Source organism: Elephantulus edwardii, unplaced genomic scaffold (genome assembly GCF_000299155.1).
Source record: "Elephantulus edwardii isolate Elephantulus edwardi_28Jun2011 unplaced genomic scaffold, EleEdw1.0 scaffold00087, whole genome shotgun sequence".
Taxonomy (NCBI): Eukaryota; Metazoa; Chordata; class Mammalia; order Macroscelidea; family Macroscelididae; genus Elephantulus; species Elephantulus edwardii.
In genome coordinates, this window is record NW_006399837.1 from 6,603,612 (window position 1) to 6,612,524 (window position 8,913).

The 8,913-nt window shown below is 37.8% G+C and overlaps 1 protein-coding gene across 1 annotated transcript in view; it reads left to right on the forward strand.

The window, feature by feature from the left end:
* MRPL44 (mitochondrial ribosomal protein L44) overlaps positions 1 to 8,248 on the forward strand; it is an 18,794-nt gene extending 10,546 nt beyond the window's left edge. Inside the window, exons 3-4 of the mRNA XM_006890317.1 lie at positions 5,384 to 5,562; positions 8,077 to 8,248. Coding sequence (XP_006890379.1) covers positions 5,384 to 5,562; positions 8,077 to 8,248 — 351 coding nt within the window. The remainder of the gene's footprint in view (positions 1 to 5,383; positions 5,563 to 8,076) is intronic.
* Positions 8,249 to 8,913: the final 665 nt, after the last annotated feature.

Consider the following 8,913-nt stretch of genomic DNA (forward strand, 5'->3'; position numbering starts at 1 on the left):
CCAAAGGCAGTTCAAATCCACCAGAGGTTCTGTGGGATGAGCAACTTCCTCCTGTGTCATTTACATCCTCAGAAACAACAACGAGAAGGGTCACTGTGAGAGGAGTCCCAGGTGGCTCAAATGGCCAACACACCAAAAGCGTAACGATTTGAATTCACCCAAAGGTTCCTCTGAAGAATATTCTGGTAATCTGCTTCTGAAAATTGGTGATTAGGAAGGCTGTGGAGCACAATTCTTTGCCGCAAATGAGAAGTAAACTCAATGCTAATTTGTTTAACCACTGAAAGCTAATGTGTGCTTGGAGATTAGCACTTGTCCCACAGATAAGAGCATTGATGAACTGTGGTATCAAAGCAAATAGGAATGAACTAATGGCCATTAGATGCTCCTAAATGGTTAGGCTTTAAGCTTATGCAGTTTCCTCAGCTTTGCCTGAATATTAGAATCACCCGGAAAGCTTTTTAAAACCTTGATGCAAGGCTCCTCTCTTTTTGTTGTTATATCAGAATCTCTGGGGAATTGTTATTTTTAGGTGTCATCCAGCTGACTCTGACTCATAGCAATCCTATGTACAACAGAATAAAATATTGCCTAGTGGGCAAACCTATTGCAAAAAACTCTTCCAAGTGCTGAAGAGCAAGAAAGTTACTCTGAGGAGTGACTTGCCTAACCCAAGCTGTGGTATTTTCAATTGCCTCATATGCATGTAAAAACTGGACAACAAATAAGGAATATAGAACAATTGGTACATTTGAATAATGATGTTGGCAAAGAATTTAGAATGCACAATAATCTGAACCCAGAGGCGCTTGATTTGTGTGTAAATAGAGAAACCTAAAAGCAGAGAGAGCCTTAACTCCGTTTTGAAGCCTTAACATGAATCCACGTTGACTTTTTGAAAGCTGTCTTTCCAAGTGGCAGTTTCTTTACTCTAGTTGTTAGTGCTGACACGGGCTGTGTTCCTCAAGGACAACATTCCTGCTCTCTGAGGTTTTGCCTGTGCAAGATGTCTAATCTATTCCCAAAGTGCCTTTTTCATTATGTTGTTGTTATTTGCTGTCAAGTCGCAACAAGTTCATAGGTGTATAATTTTCATTATAGAAAAAAAGATGCAAGATTTTTCTTATGTACTGTCGTCTTGAAATATGTTTTTTCTAAGTCATTAGAATGGACATGAAAAAAATAGACATGATTGAGGAAGAATAAAGTTACTAGAAAAACTGGTCCTGTCCATAGTCTTGAGACCACCTGATAATAAAATGAGCAGCGTTCAGTGACTTTGACAAATGATGTAATCTCACTTAGATGTTATGGACCTATCCATTCCAAGCTACCCTACTTTTAACTCCCCTGATAATCTTTCAGCTAATTATGAATTTTGTAAGCTTTAGTTCCTGATCCAATATCAGAACTCTTCCTGCTATGTGGTCCTGCATCGTGGCCATTTTCATTCTCTGACAATGTTTCCTCGGCCTCGTCCATCTCTATTGATCCATAAACTCCATTCACTTTTATTTAAGCAGGCTCCATGGTGGTGCTTTATGATACTACAGACTGTCAGAAGAATGAACAACCTGTCATTGAAGAAGTGCAGCCAGATTGCTTCTTAGAGGCAAGGCTGACAAGACTTTGTCTCATGTATGTTAGACATGCCATCAGGAAGACCAATCCCTGGAGAAGGACATCATGCTTGGTCCTTCTAAAGGGTAAGTACACACAAAAATAAGACTCTCAATGAGATGAATTGACACCGAGGCACCTATGGGCTTGAGCACCTATGGGCTTAAGCTCCGTGAATATTGTGAGTGTGGTGCAGAACTGCTCAGAGCTTCGTCCTGTTGCATACCGGGTTGCTCTGAGTCAGGGCTGACTAGATGGCACCTAAAAAGAATAACAACAGACATCGCATACACTCTGGAGCCAAGATTTTGAAACATCAGATTGCTAGGAGCCACTTCAAGCACTTCCTGTGGTAAAGGGAACTCAGAGCTTTCTGGGTGTTTCTTTCTCAGTCTCTGGATCCCAGCCTTCCACTGTTGGTGGACAGATGGAATCGGCTTGGTTTTACCATGCCCTGCAGGGAACCTAGGGTTTTGCTCTGCTCTTCCTGTTGAGGTCATCAGTGTTTGTTTCTTACCAAGAGACCTGGCTCTACCTCCCCTCAGGGGCACAGCCCTGTGCTGATGTTTCTATTTTCAGGCTATCGTGCTGCATTCATAATTAACCCCTGGGAAATACCAAGTAGGTCCCAGTGCTGTTTACCTTTCCGCTCAGGAAACAGATTGGGAGTTCAACAGGTCCAATATCCGAGGGTCCCCAAAGGCTAATTATACAGATGACACATATTTTTTTTAAAAAAATATCTGACTTCCCTGAGTTGAACAGGGAGCTCAGGGTGGGATTTTCCAGAGGTCACATCATCACCCTGCCCTCTCTTCATTTCTGAGGTTGGAAATTTTGTTCCAGGCACAAACCCAGATCTTTCTACATGAAATGTGAGTGGCCCTGCCTCAAGTCCCTCTGGCAGAATGGGGGTGAGGGGGGAAGAGTAGGAGGAATGGAAAAAGAAAAGCAGACCAAAAACATCTGTGAAGAGCAATGTGACCCTTAGAATGGATCTATGAAAGCAAAATGAAAAAGGAAAGATTTGAAAGGGGAAATTACGTGGAACTGAAAATTTAAAACACAAATAAAGGATCCCGAAAATGATAATTCTTTGTCTTTGAAAATTGGGGCAATGGGAATTTTTTCTACTAAAAATTAGTAGGATTAGTGTCAGCTCTTCTCTGAATGTTCCCTAAAAATCTATTTCTCCTAGGGTTTCAAGTAAGTTAGAATACAGTTACTCATAGTATTCTGGTATCTGAGTTTTCCAGTTGATTCTGTTGTCACATTGCCTATTTAATTTCTTATTTGTGCTATTTATGTCTTCTCCTATTCCCTTTTTAAATTTGCCAGTGGTTTGCCAATTCTATTCATCTGTTCAAAGAACTAAGTTCTAGTTGTATTAATTCTTTCTATTGGTTTTTTCTGAATTAAAGGCAACAAAGGTAAATACTATTAAATACAAAATCTTATAATACCAATGATGCAATAATCTATAAGTAGATGCATAGATGGACGCACAAGCTGAAGAGTGAGGAGGTGAAGGCCGCTAACATCTTGGATCTACATCATTTTGACAAAGGCTACTTCTACGTATGTATTAATGTGTGCTGAAAAGATATCCATTAATATAACATACAAGAAGCAAAGTTATTAAAACTTCTCAGCCTTAACCAAACACCTTGAGGAATTAAGTTGCTGGGGCTGAGAGCCTTGGGACCATAGTCTCAGGGGTCATCATCAACTTGTATTACATAGTCCATCCACATAGACAATAGTCTACATCCTATTTTGGTGACTGGAGTCTTAACATTTTATAAGCATCCTTCTAAGGTGAAACTGTTAAAATTTCCCTCATCATAAAAAAAGAATAATGAACATAATAAGATTTATATAAATATAAACTATTAGTCCAAAATATAATGGACAATGTGAACCTTAGCATCTATGACCCTGAGACCAGAAGAACTAGACAGTGTTGGGTTGCCATTGTCAACTACTCTAAAAGTGGCCACCATAGGAGGCTCTAGATAGAGTGGAAGACAAATGTAGAACAAAACTAAAAATAATTTTAAAATCCAACCCAGTCTTAATGGTTATAGAGACAAGTAAAACCCAAAGATTATGACTCTTAGTCATTAACTCTTTAAGTCACTTCTGTGACTTAACTTTCAGACAAATAATATACTTATAACATGACTAATAACACAAGCGTAGATACAATTCCTAGAACAATCTATCATAAGAGACTGAATGGAAGCATCTGCTTAGGGATAAAACAGAGAAATCAGGAATGGATAGTAATTCCTGGATATGAAGTTGGATGGAAATTGTAAGCTCAAGGCTTTGGGAAGAATGCAGTCACATTGTAGAAATTGCATCTCAAGTTACAAATAAAAATGTGTGTGAATTGTTGAATTGAAAACCATTTTGCTTTGTAAAATTTCACCCAAGTTATAATAAATTTTTTTAAAAAAAAGATTAATACAAGCTTTGGGTAGGGATAGGAAAATGTGCAACGATGAATGTATAGAAATACAAGTTTTCTGTAAACTTGTTAAAATCACAAAAAAATTATTTATAAACAATATGTCTTTTAAAAATATTTGCAAAGAATATATCATTGGCTGTATGAAATTCTATCATGCAATCTTCCAGTCTTATTTCTGTCACAAAAGCCATATTTTCCCACTAAGTCTTCTTTTATCTCCAAGTTTTGCATTACTATCATTAAGTATTATCAATTCATGGTGATTGTATATTCAATTAAATTAAGACAGCAAAAGCTGACATTTCTTCACTTTGATTTTGGAGGAAGACTATAGCAGTTTCCCCCAGGCCTGAACACTTCTTGAGAAACCTGATAACATCTGACAGAGACACCACCAGAACAGAAACCAGTCAATTGCTATACTACCCTAAACATGCAGATGTCCTCTCATCTCTGAAGCTAAGCAGGATCTGGCCTGGTTAGTACTTGGATAGGAGACACCCTGCGAATACCACGTACCCGTATCAGGAGCAGACCTTCTTCTTGTGAAGACAGAAGAAATTTTTAATAGACTGCTTCACCACCTTCTCGCGAACAACTACCCAAGAACACATGCAGGTGATGCTCTTCCTTCAGACCTTACAGGTAGACAATGTTCCTTCTTTAGACCTTATAGGAAAACCCTTCTCTGTGTTTTGTATACAGCATAGATTCAGTCTTTTACATTGGCAATATGAATTTTCTTCTGCTTTGAAAATGAATAACTTTCTAGTTTTTAAGTTCTTGAGGTTATTTCAATCCATAAATAAACAAAAAGTTTATAAGGAAGTCATTATTAATCTTAAAATGAGTATTAAAAATTATTAGCTTCAGTAAAGAAGTATTAGTTTCTAGACACCCTAAGTGCCTTTTTATGGGATTTTTTCATAGATGATTACTGTTTGTTTATGAATTTAGCCTTTAAAAATGGATGTTTTCTTAACTGATAGTACAAATTTAAATTATAAAATAAGATTTCTCCTTTTGGAATTTTGGTGTGAGTCATACTGCTTTTTCATATTACAATTTTCTTGGACTTAAGTATTTTTTTATTCAGCTGTTTTGTAATAAAAATTCCATTACATGAAGGAACTATATGATAAAGAATAGTACTATATAGAATTATATGATAGAGAATGTTTTTCCATTTCACATCAGGTTTTTAATTTCTTTTAAAAGATGTTTTGAATTAGAGTTCTCATTTTCCTTCTGCTCCTTTAAATGCATAAATTCTGTCTGTCTCTGCAGGACTTCCTCATTACACAGTTGACTGGAAAAGAGCTCTTTGAGATTTGGAAGATTGTAAATCCCATGGGACTGCTGATGGAAGAGTTACAGAAGAGGAAGGTTTCTGCTCCTGAGTGTAGACTCACCCGGCAGTCGGGGAGCACCACAGCGCTGCCTTTATATTTTGTTGGTTTGTACTGGTCAGTAGCATTTTACTCCATACTGCTTAGTTCAAAGATGTTGACATTTGCACTGCTGTGATTATTGATTTACTTACCTATAGAATGCCATTCTGAGAAAAAGGTAAGTGATCTGTAGCTTGCCAGAGTACTTTTTCTCAGCTAATTGTTCAGTGTAGCATTTTAGGGAGTACATGTTAGCTTACATTTATCTGTATGAAAACGAGTTTTGATTCCTATGTGTTTTAGATTTAACTGCAATCACATCTTATCCTCAGACTCAGCTAAAAAAGAAACTAAAAAAGGAAGGATTTGCTTGTCTATTAAAATATGTAAATTAACCCAGATTGAGCAGCTTTTTATGTTGGTAAAAAGCAGGCCTACCCCTAATTATTAAATGCAGTCATTGAATTTCTTAAAATAAATTTTAGGATAATAAGTTTCCAGAAAGTAATTAAATATAATTAGAAAGAGTGTGTACATTTTGTACTTGTAAACATTGAGGATTATTATTGTTTAATTTACAGCATTTGCTCCCTTACAGAAACATTTTTATGTTTTCGAAGAAACATTACTTATTATAATAGGCATACCAATAAAGCAGAGAAAATATTTTGCCTTTTAGAACAGAATACTAGTCAGCATTTTACTCACTAATTGCCCTTGAGTTGGAACTGACTCCTAGCTGACCCTCCAGCAGGTTTTCAGAGGCTGTAAATTGCATGGGAGGAGATTGCCCACTTTTCTCCTTCGGAGCAACTGGTGTATTCAAACTGCCTGCCTTTGGTTTGGCAGTGCAACTCCTTACCCTCTAGGCTACCAGAGCTCTCTAATTAAAATTTGTTGTGACGTGCCATTGAGTTGAAACCAACTCATAGCTGGCTTTGCAGAGAGCAGTAAGGAAGGGTAGGAGGGGATTTTAAGACGCCGTAAGTGGTGTGGGAGGAGGTTACGCAGCTTTCTTTCAGAACAGGTGGTGGATTTGAACCACGTGTTTTTGGTTTGGCAAGGGGTCTCCTTATGCCCCAGAGCTCTTAATGTCAATATTTAGTAGGGATTTATTGTGCTACCATCATAAGGTAGAAATTAGGGTGTGAGTTTTAAATATGCAGAGTAAATTTACTCCTTCCCTTAAATGTCAGTAAGATTTTGCAGGACAGTATCTCCTAATTTAAAGTATTTAACTAATTTCTGATTTGTTTTAAAGTTTATGTGGCATACCTGGATAACATATTTTATTCCAGCCAAATCTTTTTTCAATTTTTTTTTACTGTGAGCTTTTTTTTTATTAATGATTTTTTAATGCAACACATACATATTTTTTACAGCATATTCTTTCCATTTAATTTTTTCCCCATTCATTGTTGCACATTTTCCTCCCTGCCTACCCCTCCCCCCAGTTTGTTCTTTTTGAAAATTTAAAAAAATTCTTTCATTGTTATACAGTCCCCCCAAGTCCACATTACTATTGCATTTCTTTTTCTGTAATTTTGTCGTGAAAATAATACCTAATCTTATATTCCTTTTAAATAGTTTTCTCCCTCATATGTTTCAATGCAGTATACATTATTTATCCTCTCTTTTCTTAGGTTCTCCCTAACCCCAGTGTCAGTCCTGTTTTACAACAGTGGCACTATGCAGTATTTGTCCTTTTGTGACTGAGATATTTCACTCAGCATAATGTTCTCCAGGATCACCCATTTTGTATAATATTTCATGAGTTTTTTGCTTTTAATGCAGCATAGTATTTCATTGTGTGAATATACCAGAACTTCTCTGTCCATTCATTTGTTGATGGGCACTTAGGTTGTTTTCACCTTTTTGCTATTGTGAACAAAGCAGCAGTAAACATGGGTGTGCATATATCTGCTTGTGTGGCAGTTATGGTCTCTTTGGGGTATGTTCCCAGTAGTGCAGCGGCTGAATCAATTGGTATTTCTAGTTCCAACTTTTTGAAAAAGTGCCGTACAGTCTTCCATGGTGGTTATACCATTTTACAATCCCACCAATAGTGAATCAGTAGTGAATAAGGGTTCCAGTTTCCCCACAACTTCATGAGCATGTGCTGTTTGCTGCTCTGTTGAATTTTGCTATTCTTACTGAGGTAAGATGATATCTTGTAGTTGCTTTGCAGCCAAACTTTAATCAAGTAATATCATGAATTCAGAATGCAGTCATACACACACACATGCTCTCTCGCCATCCCTTCCTCTCTCTCCCTCCCTCCCTCTTTCCCTCCCCCTTCCCCCCAGGTAATCTTACCAGAGTTTATTTCTATTTCTGTGAAAATACTAATTTTTTTTTGTCTAGCTGCTATATGTATATATAGTGAATTTGCAAAGAATCAGTTAAAAACTGAAAGATAGTATTTCTATAAAATTATTTTTTTAAAAAAAAAAAAGATCGTATACCTGAAGACATTTGCATTATTTCAGGTTGATCCTGTGCCAGATAAAACTTAAAGGCATAACTGATTTGCATTCCGAGTTTGTGATGCCCTGTATAACTGAAGACTTCTGCTTGTTTTCTCATTAGTGATAAGAAGTTGATTGCAGAGGGGCCTGGGGAGACAGTGCTGGTTGCCGAAGAAGAAGCTGCCCGCGTGGCCCTCAGGAAACTGTACGGCTTCTCTGAGAACAGGCGGCCCTGGGACTACTCCAGGCCCAGAGAGAAGCCCAGAGCAGAGAAGACCATCACTGCCCACTGACAGCCGGGCACGTGGCGCAGGAAACGATGGGACAGCCATCCAAGATGTCCAAAATCTAGACGGTTCCGAACTGTAGAGAGCTGTCTGATTCTCCACTGTGGCTCTTTGGAGATGAGACAGAGCGGGCACATTCACGGTGGTATGGCCGCAGGCCCACTGTGAGTTCTTAAATAAGTGCTCCTCAGATAACCTTGGGTTGGAATTGTCTCCATGGCAACCGGTTTGCTTTTTTAGTTTGTTTTTGTTTTTCAGTCAGGTACTATTTTGTTTGTTTTTTTAAATGACTTTCTTCAGTAAAATCAAACCACCCCCTTTTTTTAAAAAAAAAACCCAAATCTTCCCTAAAGCCCTTGATGATTGTTGTATGTGATTTGTTCTCACCAGTACCAAACCTGATCCTGACCCATGGTGACCCATAGGACAGAGTAGAATTGTCCCACGGAGTTTCAAGACATAGGTCTTTACAGACGCTGATTGGCATATTTTCTCCTGTGGAGAGGCTCGTAGTTGAAACTGCTGATCTTGAGGTTGGCAGCCAAGTACTCTAATCACAGTGCCACCAGGATTCATAACTTGTGCAGTTAGGTGTATTTTCTTTCTCTCTAGCTGTGAGGTATTACACTTTGTAGATATATTTTGCTTGAGCTTTGCTGTATAACCAATAC